This window comes from Euprymna scolopes, chromosome 2, assembly GCF_053919585.1.
Source record: "Euprymna scolopes isolate OS-2025 chromosome 2, ASM5391958v1, whole genome shotgun sequence".
Classification (NCBI taxonomy): domain Eukaryota; kingdom Metazoa; phylum Mollusca; class Cephalopoda; order Sepiida; family Sepiolidae; genus Euprymna; species Euprymna scolopes.
Genome location: NC_136483.1, coordinates 84309389 through 84331716, shown reverse-complemented (window position 1 = coordinate 84331716; position 22328 = coordinate 84309389). Strand labels below are relative to the sequence as shown.

Genomic DNA, 22328 nt, shown 5'->3' with positions numbered 1-22328 from the left:
AATTATGTTAAGTATTCTACCAGTGATACCGTAAGATCTAATCTTCCTGAGGAGACCCTCATGCCATACCCTGTCAAAAGCCTTAGATATATCTAGAGCTACCGCTCTGCCCTCTCCCGCTTTGTCCAGTGAATGGTATATGCGTTCAGAGATTACAGTGAGGATGTCTGCCGTGGAACGGGCTTGTCTAAATCCATATTGATGGTCGGTCAGAAGTTTAGCATCTGTAAGGTGCTGGACTAGAGCATGGTTAATTAAGGTCTCAAATATTTTGGCAAAAAGTGGGAGGAGGCTAATAGGGCGATAATTTAATGGGTCAGTTCTTTCGCCAGAATTCTTGAATACTGGTACCACAGAAGCAGTCTTTGTAGATGTCTTTGTAGCGCCTATTTTTCTGTTGCATGAAGTTAGTTCACCGAACCGTATGTCTTTTGGCAATCTGACATTTTTTCATTCTGGTGAAATACCTCAGCCAGCAGAACCGACGCTGTTTCAGAAGTGTGTACATCGTTGGCAGATTGAAGCAAGAGAGGATAACATTGTTGGTGTCCTTCTAGCTAATCCCAAGGATCCATGGTAGGCACCATAGGTGGAAGGCATTCAGTCTTTGTGCTTTGCATAGGTAGGTCAAGATTCGCTGCCATAAAGAAGGGTGCTAATAATGCAGACCTTGTATACAGAAGCCTTGGTCTTAATGCTAAGCTTAGAGTTGTCCCAAACACATGTGAGTTGGGAAAGGGTAGATGCAGCTTTCTCAATACGTCTTTCAATTAAAGGTCCAGCGAGATGTTGGCTGTGATGGTCGAACCAAGGTACTGTAAACTATGGACTACTTCTAGAGGGGTGTCATTGATGGTGATAATTGGTGATGCATTTCCCTAGCCTTGCATAAGGATATTAGTTTTCTTGATACTAAGGGTGAGGCCAAAATTTGTGCAGGCTTGAGCAAACCTACTGAGAAGAACTTGCAATTCTTTGAGTGAGCAGTGATTGCAAACAGCATGTCATGGACAGTGAGGTTTGAGGTCACCATCTGCACAAGTGTGCATGTGGACACCTTCTGTTGATGAGCCAAAAGCTTTCTCCAAAGAGGAGGGAGAAGAATATCCCGAATAGTGTGGGAGCAAGGACAAGATGAAAATAGATTTCTGTTGTGCTGGATTGTAGCTTAGGTTGATGAAGGTGATATATAATGGCTTCTGCTGCTCTGCATTTTTCCTGCAGTTGACAGATTGAGAATATCATGTCTACTGTTGATCTCTCGGGCCTGACGCCACACTGGGATTCTGGGTATACCCTTTTTGCTAGTTGTACCAGGCGGCCAAGTAGTACACGTTCGAAAACTTTACCCACCACAGTCAGGAGTGAGATGCCCCTATAATTATTGCAATCACTCTGATCACCCTTATTTTTGTATGAGGTGATGCTCTTGGAGTCCTGTATGTCTCGGGGGGATTGATCCCTCTCTCCAACACTCAGTGAGAAGTTGGTGTAGTGGGTGTATCAGGGATGTTTTGCATAACTTCAGCAAGTCTAGGGTTACCATCACTGGCTTCAGTGTTGATTGCTTTGTTGAGCTCCGTTAGTGTGGGCTCGGCATCAAGCTCATACATAGTTGGACGAAGTTTGGTCTCCTAGATGATATGTGGTGGGACTATGATCTGACAACCATACAAATCGGCGTCCGTGTTCAACCCAGTATTCCATTTGCTTCCCAGTATCTGTGATCGTCTCTCCGTTCAGTGGAATTCTATATATCACTTGTATTTACTCTTCTAATGACTGATAAAGAAGGGGGGAAAAATCAACTTTATTTTTTATATTAATAGGACCCGGTGGTAGCATTTTTTTGCTCACGACCCCCCCCCCCCAAACACTCAAGTCGAGCTGGGCACCCAGGCTAGTAAATTATAAAATGAAGCACATTTACTCGGTGTAAAACTTCATCTGGCATTATTTCTTTTTTTGGTAAATATGAAGAATCTTTCCACCTTCGAAAAATCCTTTAAAAGTACCACTTTTAAAAGATTTTTCGAAGAGTACCGCTTTTAAAGGTTTTCAGGAGTGCTGAAAACGAAAATAATGTATAAAAATCTGGCATGTGAGTAGTTTCCAAGATATGAATAAGTGCTATTTTCTAAAAAGTGGGGAATCACTTTTCTATAATAATTTAAGGTGAAATGAGCACCCATTTTATGGCCACAATTTTTTTTTGGGGGGGGGGTCAACATACAATGAACACAATTTAATGTAAAATGAGCACCCACTTTTTTTTTGTTTTGGGGTTGGTGCACTTCAAATTGATTATTAATGCCTGTTAGCCCCCCCCCCCAAGTTGGGTGTTCAGTTTACGGTAAATTGTGTTCATTGTACACTGACCCCCCCCCCCCCTCATCAAAAGGTGGCCATAAAGTGGGTACTCATTTTACATTAAATTATTATATTTATATACAAGTGATCCCCTACTTTTTTGGGAACTAACAGTATTTAATATTTGTGAAACTACTTGTTTTCCAGAATTTTAAATGTTTTCTTTTTTGAAAGTAACATTTCTTCATATTTGTGAAACTACTTGTTTGCCGGAATTTTAAACATGATTTGTTTTCAGCACACCGGAAAACATAAGTCATAATTTTAAAGGATTGGTCGAAGGTGGAAAGAATCCTCATATTTACCCCCCCCCTTTTTTTTCCATAGTTAAATAACGTGATTAAGTTAAATTAAAATTTAATGACATCCTCACATGTGTAATAATAGCATGATGTAATTTTATCCATGTATAGTTCGTGTATATAAGCAAACATGCAAACATATAAATTGAATCGGAAACTTGAAAACCAAATGAAACAAAATATTATCCCATGTGTCCCTATAAATACTATTGCGGTATCTTTATTAATAAAATAAAAGGTTAATTTAAGTTCAATGACATTTTAACATGTGCAATAATAGCGTGATTTAATTTTAGCCAGTTATAGTTTATGAAGTGGTCATAATATAAACAAATGTGAAAACTTATAAAAATTGAATCGGCAACACAAAAACAGAATGAGACAAAATGTTTGTCTCAAGCGTCCCTACTAACCGTTTAGTGCAAACAAATTATTCTCTAGTTATCTTTATTACTAAAATAAAATATAATTGATAATTATTCGTCACTGGAAATGAAATAAATGTAAACAGCAATGAAAATATAAAACTCCAATTTGCGTTTGTTAAAATAACACGACAATAAGCAATAAAATAAGTAATATGGTTCGTAGTGATAAGGATGGTATTAATTAAAATGAAAATGTAGTATGAATCATTTTTCTGTTCAAGATTACAAAGTTTGTAATGGGGGTATTTAATATGTAATGATTCTATTCAGGGAAGCTATGTTTGTGTTAATCTCTGTAGCATTCTTTTTTGAACGAAGATAATGAGGAATGGTAGGAGGAAGAAATCATTATTTAAGTAGTGGTAAAACGTTAAGTATGTGATGTGTAAGAAATTACTAGTCGGTTAATGATGGCTTAGACCCAGAAAAGTAGAAAAAGATATAAATGCACACAGTGTAGAATGAGGTCATAAGAGGAGGAGGGGGGGGTAATTTGAGCTACTACTTTTGTAGCTTAGGATGATGAAGATGGCGCTCCTAGGAATAAATGTAATGTTTTAATATTAACGAAATAATGTGTATGAAATGGCATTGTATAGTTAAATAAGGTAATGCCTAATAGTGTAAATATCATAAATGTTTATGTGCAATTTGTTATAAAGCTACTGTATTTTGGTTCAGAAGGGAAAAACTGTGCCTCTTTTATTATATACAAGATAAATTATTATTATATTTATTAGTAAAAATTCCATAAATTTAAATTTCTTTCAAGATTTTTTTAAGGGGTATTCAAATTTTTTTTATAAATTTGATCCATATTCATCAGACATTAATTGAGATTCCCTGAATTTCAATTTCTTTAAATCTCTTAAAGCTTAAACATTTTCTATAATCAAGACTATGTAATGGATTTTGATCAAAATTAGAATAAGGATTCTAGACCTAAGGTTTAGTTGGATTATTGCATAATAGTGGTGCAAAACTTGTTTGTGAATTTTACCTATTCTGGTACAGGTATTTTTTTATTGTATGTGTGTGTATTGTTTTAAAACAGATCACATATTAAGTTACCTAATCTTTCCTTTAAAAGAATTGTATACAAAAGCTCAAAGTATTGGTATGACAGAAACCAAACCAAGTGTCTTTTTATTTTATTGCTCAATTGTTAATGCTCTCCAAATAACCTCAACCATTGTTTCAAGGGTACAGAATGCCCCTCCACCATCCCCAATATATTTCCTGTTTGTAACCGATTGCTTTTTGATGCTGATAATTCTGAGCTAAAAAAAGCAATAAAGTGTGGTTTGCTGCATTACTGACGTTAATGGATGAACAAGATATTCATAGCTTAGGAATATCTGAGAGAAAGAAGAAAAGGAAAAATACTTCAAGCATTAATGATATTTAACCTTTTTTGATGCTTGGATACATCTAAAACAAAAAAGGTGTTTGACTGTCACTTTTAAATTTGAAAAATATTTTCTTTGTTAAATTGAACTGAACTGATTCATTTTATTTTTGAGATGAGGATTGATAATTTGGATCAGTCAGACTACTGTTCTCATCTGACAACATATCTCGGGTTCTACTGTATTGGGACGATTAATTAAGAATCAGAAAAATCGGAACTTTTTAGGGTATCAGAATCAGAAAAAGTCTGAGACAAATTTCTGATTCTAAGAACTATTCTTTTAATCCTTTTTAAACTTGACTTTCCATTGCTGGTACTGATGATAAAGATTTATTGCTTTTAAACTATTGATAAAACTTAAACCTATAGATCATAATAACATCAAAATAAGATATAAAATTATTATGCTTGCCTAAGATAAACATAGCAAAAACTTTGCGAAAATTAACTTTTCGATGAATGCAGTTTATTTACGATGGTCCGAAAAAATGTTTAAAACTTAATCTTTTCATCAAGAAAAATACTACCAAGCATTATTGTTAATTAAATTAAGAGTAGAATACAACAAGTGTTTTTTTTTTAATCTTTTTAATTTATTGTATGCTGTTCAGCTTTTGTCCAGTTGGGTTTTGTCAGGTAGACTTTTGTCCAGTCTCTCAGTCAGTATTGGCATATATTACAAGGATGGGTGAAAAGTGTAAAAAAAAAAAAAAAAGTTTGCTTGAATTTGAATAAATGAATTTGAATTTTCACACCTGTGTGAAATAATCTTTGGCATCAATTGTTCTTTGATTTTGGCTGTATTACCTACTTACTTAAACTTAGAAATTCTTGTGGCATCTGGGGCAGTCAAATCCATAGGTACTTGTACAGTTTAATCAACACATTAAAAAATGAAAATATTGAAAGAAGTTTATATTGTATGTATTCGTTTTGGACTGAAAGTCTCGGGGAAAAATTTTTTCACTAAATTTGATCGAGTGGATTTTTTTTTTTTTTTTTTTTTTTTTTTTCACAGCGGAAAAAACATGTTTTTATGACACCACACTGAAGGTAGCCATCTTTGAATTTTTTTTAACATGCCACGGGGAGATAACTCAATTTAAAGCGCTGACACTCTCTCCCCATCTTGAATATCAGATTTTTGCCTAAAATCAAACCTTTTGCTCGGTATCATAACAAATTGTTTTTTTTTTGCTGTAAAAAAAAAACAAAAAAAAACTACTTGATGAAATCAAATGAATTTTTTGATTCGGAGAACTTCATTCCATAATGGATACGTACAATATAACCTTTTTTCCGATATTTTCATTTTTTAATGTTTTGATTAAACTGTACCAATTCGTCCATATCAACCCCCCAATATATGTATCGAGACCGCTAATAAATTCTTGGTTATTAATATCATTGAGACCTTCCGGTGGTTTATTTGTTACATTTCTTTTCCACCAATGTTAAAGACACTGAAATTTGCCAACATTAAAATGTAAGTGTATTTCTAAAAAAAAACTATCCTAAACACATTTAAACAGTTTTTTTTATGGATTAAAAACAAATTGCTAACATTTGATAATTATTTTTTTCATATTTAAACTTATATTGGAATGAATCTTTTAAAGAAATTAATTAGATTAATTTACTATATAAGAATTTTATTATTATTATTATTATTGTAGATTAATATCTTCAGCTAAATTACTACTCCAAACTAAAGCGAGGTTCTACCTTTTTAAGGTGATTATATGGTAACATCCTGAAAAATTTGATGGAAAGAAAAAAAAAAAATCAATTATTTAAAAATTTTAATGTGGGAGATTTGCTTCACATATTTAATATAAAATTAGTTTCCATTCTAGCATTTTAGAGCAATTAACCCAAAATTTTTTTTTTCTGTGGCCGATAAATTCTGTGCATTTATGGAGGAGGTGGGTAAGCAATTATGCAGTTTTATGACCTTGCCAGTCAGACTTAGGGTTAGTGTTAAAAACAGTTAGCCGACATCCCTACTGAGTTAGAATAACCCGAAAATGATGAGCATTGATTACTTTACGTTAAATTTATATATGAAAATTATCTCCCAGTCGTAATTCTAAAATAATTGTTTTTGTTTTCCTTTCAGGCAAATCTTTCGAGGTGTTTACACATAACCATCTAAAACAAAAAGAAAACCATATATTTTTAGTAGCATTACAAGCGTATGCTGTATTTTCGTGGACATCGGCAATATTACATACCTAATTTGCTTCAACAAGTCATCTTTTTTATTTGTCGGCCAATTTTTAAAAGAATTACATTGCCAGAAAGAGAATAAAATAAGCATTCCAATGATGTTAATTTATTTTTCTTTTATGCGTTCAAAGTTTTTATGCTCCAAGTTAAAAATGAAAAAAAAACGTTAAAAAATGATGACAACTAAAAAGGGAAACTGTTTTTTCAATGTTTACATTTTATCCATTACGTTTGGATACACATGTGGAGTCAAATTTGATTGGATATGGCTGAAATTTTACAGGCTATATAAGCATAGAAGTCCATCTCTACTGGACTTTGATTTATGTTTTTACAACCAGAGGAAGCAAAGTTACGACCAAGCAAAGTTGACAAAGAATATTTCAAAATTTTGGTGATAAATCAGTATATATCATCCATTTTCATATAGATAATAGTTTCAGAATTATTTTCATGTATAATATGTAAATACTTGATAATTATTAATTGTGCGGAAATTTCTTTAAAATGTTATCTTTTATAGAAATTTAAATCAGCTTAATGGCTCACTATGTGCTGAATAAAGTCAACGCATTAACGAGTTTCGTTAAACTGTTTTTTCTGCTTTCAAAACGAAAGCAGAAAAATGTTTCATTTTTTATTCTGAGTTTGTCAATTTAAAAAAATATTTTCAAGTTTTTCAAATTTGATTTCCAAACAATACTATTTTGTTGTTTTTAACGCTTTTAGTACACATGTACTAAAAGCGTTAAAAAACAAAAAAAATGTACTAAGTACATGCGTTTTTGTTATTGTATTTATAACTTACTTGTACTTAAGGTAGAATTGTGTTTTTTAGTGGTAAAAAAATATATATATATAACAAATAAAGGTACTTGTGCACTTATGCTACCATGCTAAAATAATGTTATTTAGAAACCCATTCTGAACATGGGGAAGGAAGGGTGTTTTGTTAGCTATTCTGTACTTTCACCTAACAATTAAATAAAATATATCATGAAACTTGAATTTTGTCAAGACCATTTTTTTTCAAATCTGTAAGTCAACCCCGTTTTTTTTCTTAACTGAAGATATTTAAATAATAATAAAAATTAGGCAGTTCGATAAAGAATTTCATTGTAATGCATTTTGTAAATTTTTACCTAGTTTCCACCTTAACATTTTTAAAAAGTATTACCTTTTAAGGTTTTCAGGTACGCTGAAAACAAATATTGTGCGTTTGTGCATAGTTTCGGGGGGGGGGGTTATGTTTGCATGCTCGCGTGTACCAAAATGGCCACCAGCGATAACATAAGAAATGACATTGCTTGATATCCAGAAAACTACTTATTTGCAGAAAATTTAAATGCGATATTCGTTTTCAGCATACCATAAAACCAAATTAAAAGTAATCATTTTAAGGTGGAAACAAAGTAAAAAAATTACCGTTTTATTTCTTTGTTTACAAAGTTGAATTTTCAGTAAAATAACAGAACAGAAATGACAAAAATTACCATCAACTGGTGATTATATAGTTGTTGCTTATCAGGATTCCTGGTATCCTGGTACTATGAAAGTTACATCAAGGATTCATGTAGAGTACGATTTATGGTTGCATCTCAGAAAATAAGGGTATACTTTGGGCTAGATAGAGAGGATTTGCAAAATTGAAAATTGGACTGGTCCCAAAATGCATAATTTCTGGTTGACTATTGCAATTTCCTTCTTTTACAGAAATCCAAAATCTATATTAAAAATGTTCTATTCATTTTTTAGATTAATTCATATCTACTCAATTTTTTTTTCTTTTAGGGGAGTAGTAAATACCGGCCATGAATGCTCTTTAGGCATTCGATGGCTATACTCCAGATTAAACTCTCCTTTGGTGAAGAGGCAGGAAAATGCCTGCTCTCAATAAAGCTATATTTAAATACCACTATAATACTTAGTTTTGTTCATGAATAGACACCCACTGTATGCGCCAGTTTAAAAAAAAATTCAGAAAGAGCACACAATTTCACATAAGAGTACCAAGTTTCATGAGATTAGCTTGAAAAATAAATAAATGGTGGCAAAATTACCGAATTTTTTTAAATTTTGAGGTCCATAATTTAGCCCACTTTTTCTAAAGAAGAATGTCCACGGAAAAGCCTAAATTTTGATATTTAAAATTCTTATAACTTTTGAACTACTGATGGTATTTGCATAATTCAAACAGTTTTAAGCATCTTTTACATAACTCTTTTCATGCAAGTTGATAAAATAACAATTATCTAAAATGAAAACAACTTGTAATGCTATTTTTAGCTGAGAGTGTTTATCTACAAATCTGGCATTATTATTAGTAGTAGAATTTCTATTATCCATATATTAATACAATAGCGTGTGAGTTCTTTCGTGTATCATGCTTACATCTTTTTTCCTTTTGAGCGACTGTCGTTTGATTGTTATGGCCTTCCATTTCCAAGAATTCTTCATAAGTTTTGATTTCGGTTTTGATTCAAGCTGATGCATCCAAGTCATATGGATATATTTTTTTACTTTTGAAATCACAACTTTATAATATATAAGAATCGATAGAAACTTAACTGCTAGCTTATATACATAATTTTGCAGTTTTAACAAAAGAGCATCTCCACAGAATGCAAATATCAATATATTACATGCTAGCAGAACCCGTTAACCGAATAGAACACGGTAATTATGCCGATAACGAACGTCTGTTTTCAGAACCCAAATAAAATATAGGCTTTTGTTTCTTGTTTCTTCAGGAACCATCGTTTCATTTTGTGTGGTTGCCTTTATCCGAAGTGTTCATTTAGTGGTAAACAATAAACAAATGATGAATCTAAGTTAATATTTTGTAATAAGAAAAAATATCTTATATTATTACAGTAAAATGTGTTCACAAATAAACCTCAAAGTTAAGACTTTTAAATAAAACTAAGTTCTTGTATTTTATTTTAAAAAGAATACTCAATCATCGAGAAAAAGGAAAGGATTAATGGAACACAGTAATTATGCAGATAACGAATGTCATTTTTCAGAACCCAAATAAAACATAAGCATTTGTTTTGTTTTTCATCAGGAACCATCATTTCATTTTGTGTGGTTGCCTTTATGACGTAAAGTATTAATGGATTTTGCTTTCACAATTAAGCAAACGATAAATGTAAGTTACGTGTTATGAAAAAGGTAATCTAGTTTATTTTTGGAGTGTAGTATTTTCACAAATAAACTAAAAAATTTAAGGGTTTAAAAGCAAAATAATTTCTTGAATTATATAAGACATAAGAATAATGTGTACATACAGAAATGGCGGCATGTTTTATAGTTGCAAACTGTTAGTTTAGTGGTGGAATAACCGATTAGGGGAATTGTAGAATGTATACTTCTCAGCCAATCAGCTAGGCCGGATTTGTGGACGGGAGAAATCATTTGTGTAGAATGAAGGTGGTAAGAATATGCGCTTGTGTATACTTACTACTTGTACTTGTACTTGAAACGACATTCACCCTGGAGGAGTTGAGTCGGCTTCATGAAGATGCACATCTTGTATCGCTGCGGCCCAAGCCCGGCGATGTATGCATCCGTAGTCAGTTAATGACTAGTAATATCCAGGAAAGTAGGAAAAAGTATAAATGTGCACTGTGGAATGGGGGCGTAAGAAGGCTTGTAGAAGTGGGAGTGAAAATCTAGCTACTTCCTTTATAGGTTATGACGATGATGAACATGGTGCTTCTCAAAATAAATGTAATATTTTAATATTACGAAATAATGTGTATATAAATGTGTTCTATAGGTAAATAAGGTAATGGCTAATAGTGTAAACATAATAAATTTTTATGTGCCATCTGTTGTTGTCAACCTACGCTAGTTTCATGCAGAGGAGAAAAATTGTGCCTTCCTGTACAAGATGGAAGACTCCGCTGTGGAATTTCCACAGGTCGTGTTAGTTGTTGTTGTCGTAATTATAGGTATCTTGTTTGTTTTTGTTTTTTTTACATCAAAACAAATCCAATCAATTTACTACGTATCTGTCATATAGCAAGTGGCAGTAACTGACCAAATATGTATAATCAGGGCAAACATATGAACATTCTTTGGTAGAGGGAACATACAGAATAGTTAGCAATACATCCCCACCCTGTTATTTTAAGAATAGTTTTCTAAATATTAATGTTATTTATAAACTCATTCTCGACATGGGAAGAGGGCTTTATTAACTATTCTGTTCCTACACTTATTTTACATACCTATCGTCACTATTTCCTATTGTTTATGAAAACCTTCAATAGCATTTAGTAAACTAACAGCAAATGCAAGTCTTCTTTGTTTTAAAAGAAAAATAAATCTTTAGTTGTTTTAGCTATTTTTAATCAATTAAAAGGAAAACATTCGAGAAAGATCTACTCATGTAATATACACCCCATCCCACCTCACTAGGTGTATTTTTTTGTTTGAAAATGCAGACATTACACAAAAGTTTTAGAGTAATTCAAAAATAAAAAAACAAAACAAATTACTCATTAAATATTTAGAAATTTAAAAAGTATCAGAATCAGTAATTGTATCGGAATCAGGGAGAAAATTTTGGGATCGTCTCATCACTAGTAGCTTGCTCTTGTTCATTCAGTCATGACTGGGTAAAAGTTTTAATTAAACCATAATTGTATTCTTAATATCGCTCATACTGAGGATTAAATCTTTAACCAGAAGCCTGTCATTTAGGACTGGTTATTACTTACCATTTATATCTGTTGGGCCATAGATTGTTTGGTTCAAAAAGATGCTCCTGAAAAATGTTGAAGATAACATTGCTTGAAACATTGTGAGATAAGGACAGTAGTCCAAACAATCCAAATAATACAAAAGATCTGAAGAAAACAGAAACGGAAGATGCATTGTGAAAAAAAAATTTCAAAGAACAAAAATTCTTCAGATGCAATAATGCATCAATTTGAGTTTATATAGGTTGGTTCATGGATTAATAATTGAATATTATCTTTCAGCCAATTCATATGAACCTTACGAGGGGCGTGCCATAAGTAATGCCCCTGACCCACTTCCAGTTGTCTGATCTAGCTGAAATTTTGCATGTTTAATGATTTATATCTCTACGGGTTATTTGGCAAATTACAGCTCTGAACTAATTGTGGCTTCTGTTTTACAGGTGTTTGAACTGAGTCAGGTGTGAAATGGAGCCTATTGAATGTCAAGCAGTGATCCGGTTTTTGTATTTGAAAGGATGCACACCACAGGAGACTTTTGATGAAATGAAAGAAACTTATGGTGATAATGTCCCATCATATGACCTTGTAAAATGCTGGCATCGTGAATTCAAACATGGCCGGAAGTCTGTGGAAACAGCTCCCAGACCTGGTCCCCCCCTCCCTTCTGCCATTAATGAGGCATCTGTCTGTCAAGTTGAGGCTGCCATTTTGGAAGATCGGCGCATTACTATTCGCCAAATAGCCCAAGATGTCAAGATTAATACAGGGTCTGTGGAAACTATCATTCATGACCATTTGCATATGCATAAGGTGTCTGCCAGATGGATTGCCAGGTTGCTCACACCATTCCAGAAGCGAGAACGCGTCAAGTGCTTGAGGATGAATTTGGAGATGTGCCAAGAAGATGAGACAAAGTTTTTCAAAAGACTGATTACACAGAATGAAACCTGGGTCCATCACATCCAGAGACCAAAGCCCAGTCAATGCAGTGGAAGCACTTGGACTCACCACCTCCAAAGAAGGCAAGGGTGCAGCCCTCCGCTGGCAAGATCATGCTCACAGTCTTCTGGGACCAAGACGGAGTAGTGATGGCAGATTTCCTAGCAAAGGGTACCACAATTACAGGAGCCTATTATGCTTCACTTTTGAGGAAATTAAGGGAAGCTATCAAAATCAAGAGGCAAGATCAGCAAAGGTACCCTCCTCCTGCAGGACAACGCTCCAGTCCACAACTCGCATGTCGCCAGATCAGAAGCACAGGCATGTTGTTATGAAATCCTTCCCCATCCTTCCTACTCTCCTGACCTTGCACCCTCTGACTTTCACCTCTTCCCAGCTATGAAGTTGTTTTTGAAAGGAAAGCGTTTCCCAGATGATGCAGCCTTGATTTCTGAAGTCACGTTGTGGTTGTAGGACCAACCTGGGTTGTTCTACAAAAACGGTCTCCAGAGCTGCATCAAACGATGAGAGAAATGCATAACTCTGGGTGGTTCCTATGTAGAGAAAGATTAATAACTGTGCCAAATTTCGTTGCTCTACTTCTATGGGAAGTGAGTCAGGGGCATTACTTATTGCACACCCCTTGTAAAAGAAACAAGGGACCACCACACTGATCAATCAATGAGTGTATTATAAATTCTAATCCATTATTTATCATTTATAAGGTGATAGGTTAACCTGGGAGTAACAACAGATTACAATTGTCCTTTAATTCAGACCAGTGGGGGTGCCCGGTGTTGCCTGTTGTAGGTGTGTGTTGGGAGGGGGGTAGTAGGCAACCAGGCTCGAACCCGTAACGCGAAAGCGGAAAAGTGAAAGAAAAGCTGAGAGCTTACTGCTAGACCATGACGTGAGCGGAAGTGTAAAGCGTTCAAATTTAGTGATGTCAGCTGTTACGCCATAGCGGATAGCGAAACTTAAATTTTGCTGTAGGCCACTTAAGCTTTTAGCTTTCTGCCGTATTTGTTTCCCCACGATGTTGAGCAATACCAGCTCCCTCAAAAAGGGGAGCTCTGGCAGTATCTTAATGAATAGCAATTGTCTGATATGAAGGGTTTCCCCCACATTGATCAAAGCTAATTGCCTTCAAGACGTCCTGGCTCGGAAGGCCAAGCGGACGACTTTTCTTCGATCAGTTTCGCTTTATTTATACAAAAAAACTCAAACATTGGAAACCAGGGAATTTTTTTTAAAACTTGATCAAATAAGACAGATGACGTCCGTTTGCAAATCGGAGATATTACGATCTAGGGAGTTCTCCAAAATAGTAATCTTGTCGAGAATCCTCGCGAAAAAAGCCTTTCTCGGACATGCAAAAATGCTCATGCCTGTTTTGCATCTTATATTAAAGACTAGCGGGGATACGCGGCATTACCAAGGTGTTTGGAGTGGGGGGGGGTAAAGAATAATCGAAGTAATAACCCTGTTTAAGCTTTTTAAAAAATCAGAAAAAACAAACCCAAAAAAACGAACAAACGTAAAACTTTTAAAAAATCTGAAGGAAAAAAAAAAAGGTGAGGATGAATGTGTTCGGAAAAACTGAAGAGCGAGACAGAAAAAAAAACCGGCATAAATAACCCTGTTTCAATATTAAGTTTAAAAATCAAAGAAAAAAATTTTTTTACCTTATATTGAACCTGCAATTTTAAGATCATGATGCTGTCACTTTAACCATTGTTCTATGAAGGTGTTGGGCGAATATAGGTCGGTTTTTATAATATTTAAACGAAACAGCTTTTGCGCGTGGTGATGCATGCATAGAAGCTATCTTGTCATGGAGGAACGATTTTTTTCCACCCCTCCCTGTAGAAAAGGATCTGGTTGAGGGTGAAGGAATGAACGTTTTTGGCCAATTTTTCGATATTTGTCGTTGGAAGGTTGAGCTTGAAAATGATATCGATCTGACGAAAATCGATGGCCTGTGTCAAGTTTTTACGAGACATACAAACATACTAACACACATTTTCGCTTTTATATATATATATAGATGCTTTGTCCTATTTTTACCTGTAATTTAAGCTTTCTTTTTCCTCTAAAATTAGAGATTTTAAAAAATTATCTGAAAACTCCTATCCATCCATGTGAATATCTGCCCAGAGGTCGATTACTTTGTTGTATCATTATTTGTGGTTTGGCAAGTTATACTGAAATATTTGCAAAAGGCGTTTTCAGTGCTTGATAAGTATACAGCTTGTCAAAAGCTGTACGCTAGAGCAGTAGTACACCTTATCATTAGCTACAATGTTCTTCCTTCTGAAATATCAGGTTACCGATTGTTGCCACACGAACTACAACTTCTCGTAAAGAATAAAAGTTTTTTTGCTCAAGGTTTATTCCTCTAGACCTGTTTTGCTCTGTCTGTGCTAGTGCATATTAACAGGCTAACCTTGTGAATGACATAGCTCTTTACCACATGCGGACGATCATTTTGCTCACTGCATTGTGCTGGGTTGCATTTAGACCATTGACAATGCCACAAATATGCCATCTTGAAATGTATTACTCTTCTAAAAATTTTTGAATCTTTTTTACTTTCTGTAAACAAGTCGGAGTAATCTCTCCATTGTTTCTTTATAACAGTTATCCTTTTTCAGTTTTTCTTATTCTGAAATGTTTAGCGTTTATTAACAACTAGCGGAGCTACCTGGCGTTGCTCGGGACTGTATAAACAATGAGAAAATTGAATTTGATTTTGAATATATTTCTTCTTCTTAGGAGAGAGGAATTTTTAATGTCTATGTATCATTTGCTATTTCGAGCAAAAGAATATTTTACCTACCTAGGACGGGTATTACACGTATGAAATAATTGTATCTTACCTAAGGCAGGTAATTTACAGCATGTATATGAAATAATTTTACCTTTGCAAGGACGGATAATATGCAACATATATTCAAACTAGTTTTACCTACATTAAGACGGGTAATTTAAATACATATATGAAACAATTCCACATACTTTTTGACCCCAAAACGGACATTATTCTCTCCAACCCAACCCCCCAAAAGAGAACTCAAGAGCACGTTTAAAATTAACATAATCATGCTTCTTTCTATCCACCACTACAACCATCACATCATTCCTGGTTGATAACATAAAAAATTTTAAAAATATAGATCAAACATTACAGAAACTGGCATAGTAAACTTTCATAGAAAACCATCAATATATTTGTATTAATCTAATTTTGAGATCGTAAACTGTTTCAGTCATATCTGGAATCGACTTCACGGGTATTTTGCTCGTATATGTTCTCACCTATTTCATTCAATGCAGAGTAATCTGCTAGTATATATCTCCATCAGTCTCGTTAAATCCTGGGTGATGCAAGGTATTCTGCTAGTACATATTTCAATCAATCTTATTCAATCCTAGGCAACGCCAAGTATTCTGCTAGTATATATTTGCATCTGCCTCATTCGATCCAAGGTGCCCGTGTATTCTGCTAGCATACATTTGCATGTATTTCATTCAATCCCGAGTGACTCCGGGTATTCTGCTATTGGGTCTATCATTGAATCCCATAATTCTTGGATATGATACTAATTTCGACAATCATTTTTCATGATCTAACCCACATTATTGCCCCCTCTTACTAAAATAATAACTTTGATACATTGTCTGAGCTGTTTATTTCATTACAAACTCACGAATCAAATAACTTACATTTAATCATTTTTCATAATTCTTGGATATTTTATCAATTTAATAGGTTCTAAGCGGAGCTTATATACATACATACACACACACACACACACACACACACACACACACACACACACACACACACACACACTAGGTGGGAGACCCGACGTTGCTCAAGATTGAATGAAAATCAACGAATGTTTCAAACTCGTATTTTATTGTCATTGAAATTATTAATTTTTCAATCAAATCGGTTAGTTTTGGGCTCTAGTTAAGGACGCATTGTGGTGGACCGGAGGGAAGTTTCACATGCCTCCCCACAGTGACTTAGTTTTCAATACATTGTAGTTTATATTGCACTGTAGAGAGCCTACTGTTAATTTTGTGAAATTATTTTTATATAATGGCTTGAATTAGCTTAAAATGCATAAGTCAAGTATCCCGGTTCAGTTGTGCTCTAAACAGAAACATTCACTTTAAACTTGTCGATCATATCAAAGAACCTACTGTTGATTTGATATGCTGGGTTTTTCTGCTTGTGTGGTAATAAAACTTCTCAAATGCACTTGTGATGTTAGTCTGTATAAGGTGTTAACTTCACTCAGACTCGCATGTTTTTTCATCAAATTTTTTTTTATTATTGATACTTATCAAAGACATTCCGATATAAAACTTAAGAACACTACCATATACCTAAAGTATATATATTTGTGTGAAATTAAAAAAAAAAAATAAAAATCTACTCAGCTGTTTAGGAGTCCGTAGGGAACAAACTCTCTCTCTCTCTCTCTCAATGTTCTTTTTATATAACAGTAGAGGTGAAAGTGACCTTGTCTTTTTGTTTGTCTGAGAAACGATTTCTACCAAACTCCTTTGTCAATTTTTGGTATACAGATTTGAAACTTGATATATAGGGCATTTCAACATGTGGAACAAATTCAATATGGTCGTTACCCGGTAAAATAGCTGCTAAGGGGTCAAAATTGAAAAAATTTAAACATCAGGCATAAGTCGACTTGAAGTGCTCTTGTACACATGTGCAAATATACCTTTATACATTAACTAGCAAAGATACCCACGCTTTATGTGGGACTTTGCTATACGAAGCAGGTACCCGAGTATACAGCAAAGTCTCAACCTTAACATTTGACCTTGAAAAATGGTACGCACCATCCGTAGGTTGAAGACCTTCATGTCAGGGTTGATCATGATCAGTTCAGTGGTGTGGGCTGTAGAAGAGTATATATACATAGGCTATAACCTTGACCTTTACCTTGGAAAATGGTGTGCACCATCTCTAGGTGGGGGAACCATCATCATGCGAGATTTGGTCATGATCGGTTCAGTGGTTTGGGCTTTAGAAGAGTTGTACACACAGACACACACGAATGTTACTATTTTATATATAAAAAAGTTGATTCAGTTTTAACTATTTCTTATCTGACAATACCTCAAACAGTATTGACTCTGTATGGAGTGCTATATGTTTTTGTTTTGATTCTAACTGATGGTACTGAAGTCATTTTTTTTTTTTTTTTTTTTAAATCACTACTCTATATTGGGTACAATATAATAATCAATAGAGTATTGACTCTATAATAATAAATACGAAATCTGCATAAATTAAAGTGTATTTTACGACCAGGCCATGCCAGGAGGCCACTATTATATATTAGGTACAATATAATAATCAATAGAGGATTGACACAATAACAATAATAAATACGAAATCTGCACAAATTGAAATATCATTTAAGCATATTTTACAATTGGGCAATGCTGGGGAGCCTGCTAGTTTAAGCATATTTACATTGGTGGTTTTGTTAGTTATTTTTCTCCATGTTGAAATTTTTTTTAAGATAGTCAAAAGTTTGACACAATTGCATCCTCTATTTCATGTCAAATTATATCCAGTTATTTATAAATCATTAAGTATTTTACTTTCAAGTGTTTTTTTTTGTTTTTTGTTTTTTAAGTTCTGAATAAACTTTTATAAGGAAATGTTTTTTTGTTTTTTTCCTGCTTTAGTTGTTTCTTTTTTTCTTTTCCTGTTTTAGGTGTTTTTTCTTTTCCTGTTTTAGGTGTTTTTTCTTTTCCTGTTTTAGTTGTCATTATGTAATTTTTCCTGTAATGTTACTCGTTTCCCATGTGTAAAGCCACTTCCTCTAATTTGCTAGAACTTGTTTCAAATACCAGTTTGCATATGAACAGTCTAGTGTAAACACCTTAACAAATGATCAAATCTACTCATTGCAGTTTTTTTTATCTGATGACTAGCGACCGCTACCCGGCATTGCCCGGGAGAAAATCTTCTCGTATTTTGTCTCTACCTCTCTCACATTCATTCTCTTTTGTGCACCGACCTGTGTTCTTCTCACATACATACATTGGTACGTGCATCCTCCCTTTCTCTTGTGTGCAACTGCATCCTTTTGCACAAACATGTGCATTCTCCCTCTCATGCACATATGCCTTTCGTGCACATGTTCTTGCATTCTCTTGTACGCATGTGCATACTTCATTTCATGTGTTCTTTAGCACTCACATGCCTTCTCTCTTGTGTGCACATGCACTCTTTTTCCCTCATGCACGCATTTACTCTCTTTCATGCATGCATTAACTCTTGACCATTCACTCTCTCATCGACATATCATAGTAAAAATAGAAGAAATAATAATACTAAACAAGTGAAGAATGCATGGTCCCCTGTGAGTGCACAGTGAACGAGGCATAAAAAAATGACTAAGTTCTGTAATTGCTCTCCCCCCTCCCCCATTTAGCCCAAAAAATCCCCAAAAGGCGTCAAATCCTGGTGAAAATGAACAAACGGTGCAGTTTTAGGCCTTAACATATGTAAATTTGAATTCTGCACTAAGTAAAAAAAAAAAGAAACATCATTCCCCTCCCCTCCCATTTATCCCCAAGGTCTTAACATATTTAAATTTGAGTCCAGCACCATGCAAAACTGCGAAATAGACATAGACAGAAAATTTTGGACAAATATGGTAAAATAGTCCGCAAAAAGGAGTGTTTTTATTAGCCCTAAAAGAGCCCCTGGGGTACACCAAAGAGTTATTGTAAAGTATAGACAAACAAAATTATATAGAAATCAGTTAGTTACAACTTTTCAGAAAGTTTTAGGAAAATTCAAAGCATCAATTTTTTTTAATACGCACAAAAGTGTCAATTTTAGCCATTTTAACCCGAAAGGCACTCCTAGCGAAACAACCGGGGTTCTCCCAGAAAATCCGTTGTTACTTTTTATTTGTATCATGTTTAATGTTTGTGCAAAAATTCCAAGGCGTAGTTATTTAGAAAAGTGCGGACAGACAAATGGATGAACAGACAAGAGTGAATTTAAAGGTTCACCCTCCTTTTGTCGGGGAACAAAAAAGGGAGAAATAATAATACTAAAAGAGGAAGAAATAATAATACTAAAAAAGGAATAATAATACTAACCCTACCAAACAACAACTGAAAATTGTTTGCCTGTTGATTATTTCTCAACTGAACTGATTGTTTTTTTGTTTTTTTCTTTCAGCCACAAATAAACTGTATGCCTGTGTCGTGAGCAGAGAGGATCATTTTGTCCGAAAAGATGGTGGGACCTTTGATGCAGCAGAATTTGAAACTCATCCCGAGAGATATATCTCTACATTTAGTCACAAGGTAAGCATGGTTTCATGCTTCCTCGGCTTTTTTAATGGTGGGTGATATTTGTAAATATTTTCTGAAATTTCTTTAAAAAGAGTTCAGAAGAATAAAAAAATTGATAGAAAAAAAAAAAAAGAAAGAATTGCATAATGGTGTGCATCAAAAGGAGATATTGATCGTCTCCTTTCACTGATGTCTTCAATAAAACCTTGCATTTTCTAATCATGTGAAAATCAGACAGCTGACTCACTTGCAACATATGCAACTGTAATAACAATAACAACTTTTAAACTTCGATATGTAGATGACAAAACTAATATCACAATACATAAATACAAAATGGCAAACAATGAGATATGTCCTCTCTTTCTTGAACAGATGGAAGAAAAACATCTGGAACAGCTACTTCAGCTACTCGACTGAAGATAAGTCATAATATTAAGCAAGGTCAGAAGTGGACATGCATATTATTATTCAAAACAAAACCTTCATCATGGTGCATCTCTTATGTTCACTTTTGTACAGTGTAGCATATTCTGATCAACAGAAAACACTGTTCATCTCTCGTTGACATGTAGTTGCTCAGTGGAAAATGACGTCTCTCAGAGTCATTATTAGGGCTATGACAATAGCATATTCTTTACATTTTTTTTTACTCGAGTGTGTATCTGTTGACATTTTATATGCTTTTATATAGTGATGTGGTTCTCTGTTGATTAACTGTGTCTAACTGTGTGGAATATATACTAGAGAGTCAAAACAATGATAAGAATATGCTGTTGTCATAGGCCTAGTCATTATGTAGTAGTTTAAAAAATGTTGCTTCCTTTCTTTTTTATTTCCTTTGTGGCTGGATTAATAGAAGCAATTAAAAGAACAGCAAACAAGTCCAATATTTGCTAGAATTTGATTTACATCTTAAAATAATCCACGGCAAGTACCTCCAGATTGTCGATCAGCTCCAGTAGGGTGGTGGAAGCTTCGAAAGCCATGTCTGATTAGTTTGAGGCTCAACACCCAACCATTGGGAACTCTGTAGCTTCTATATCGCATATTAAAAACATTTTTAACATTTTTTTTTACAGATTGCCCCTTACGCATCTTGCATTGTGAACGGCATTTATTGGGCTGTAAACTCCCCTCGTCTCATAACGATTCCTGATGCAAAAACCCTAATAAAACCTGCCACCACCCCATGGCTGCCATCAACGAGAGGCTGCCCCCAATTACCTCATCGATTACTCGCCATCTGTGATATTTCCGCCGACCCAGGTGGTTCGATTGAATTCATGAAAGAATGTACGACCATTGACCGTCCCTTTTGTTTGTACGATGCAGAGGCACACATGGAGACCGAGAGGTGAGTGATGATAATCAAAAGTGATGGAGGTAAAAGAAAATCTCCCTCCACTGACATTATGATAAGTTTGTTTTTAAAGTTTTCTAATAATTTAATACTATTATATATGTATATTGAGGCATCATTTTTTCATCTAGGCATATGTAGGATGCATTGGAAGTAATCAGGCAGCAAAACATTTTTTACTTCAAATAATAAACTTTATTATTTGAACTAATACTGTCTGACTACCTCAACTTGTATTATGGATGATTTTTGCCTCCATATTTTAATAGATGTCAGTTTCAAGTTTCCTAATAAGTCTGTATTTCAGGTGGGAACTGACTGTTTAATTCACCATGGTTACAATTCAAAGTACTTTTGGTCTGATTAAAAACTATCCTTGGGGAGTTGTATGCACTGCAAAGATAATGAACACTTTAAATATTCCAGTAAATTTAGCAAGTTTATTTTTTAACTAAACTTCATCCATTGATAGCCTGTTTTCTTGCATCACAATTTCTTAAGTATGGATAGACTAACAAGGGCTTTTTACTAAATTTTGAAACCAACCATTTTTTCAGCAATGTCTATTATCCCTATACTTGTGATATGGTTCAATGTGCTGTTTATCTTATCTAATACTTAAGATTTTAGACTTTAAAAAGCATTTGAGTTATTTTCTAATTTATATAGTTTGTTTCTAATTGATCAAAATTTTTGATCTTTGATTATACAAATTTCCCCTGAGTCACTAAATGTAATTGCTAATTTTTTGGTTAGACATAAGTAACAAGATTGATATATTTTGGATGTTTTTGTTTATTTTTATATTTACACTCTACTATTAGTGTCTTGCATATTCAAGTAAAGTCAAGAAATATTTTTGCATTTTTACATTATTGAAGAAGGATTTATGGTTATGAAATTCACTTTTAAATGTGCTGGCTATAAAATTTATTTTTTTATGTAGTTTTTCATTTATAAGATATTTTAGGCTGAAAGATATTTTTGTTGTATAACTTAATTTCAGTGTGTGTGTGTGTGTGTTTTTTTTAATATTTTATATAGCCTTAATTTTTGTAAAATTATTAAAAACAGCAAAATAAAGAAAGATGAGATTATCACTTTTTATTTTGTTTTATTTAGTTATGATTAATAATTGCCTAAAAATTGATGTAGATATGAACCTAGTGTAGACAAAAACATTGTAACTAAAAAATGAAAATTTGCTCTTAT

At 33.9% G+C, this 22328-nt stretch overlaps 1 protein-coding gene across 1 annotated transcript in view; it reads left to right on the top strand.

Moving 5' to 3' along the window:
* Positions 1-22328, top strand: part of LOC145293184 (alpha-aminoadipic semialdehyde synthase, mitochondrial-like) — a 192717-nt gene that overhangs the window by 103766 nt on the left and 66623 nt on the right. Inside the window, exons 7-8 of the mRNA XM_080139673.1 lie at positions 19638-19765; positions 20836-21110. Of these exons, the coding sequence (XP_079995799.1) occupies positions 19638-19765; positions 20836-21110 (403 nt within the window). The remainder of the gene's footprint in view (positions 1-19637; positions 19766-20835; positions 21111-22328) is intronic.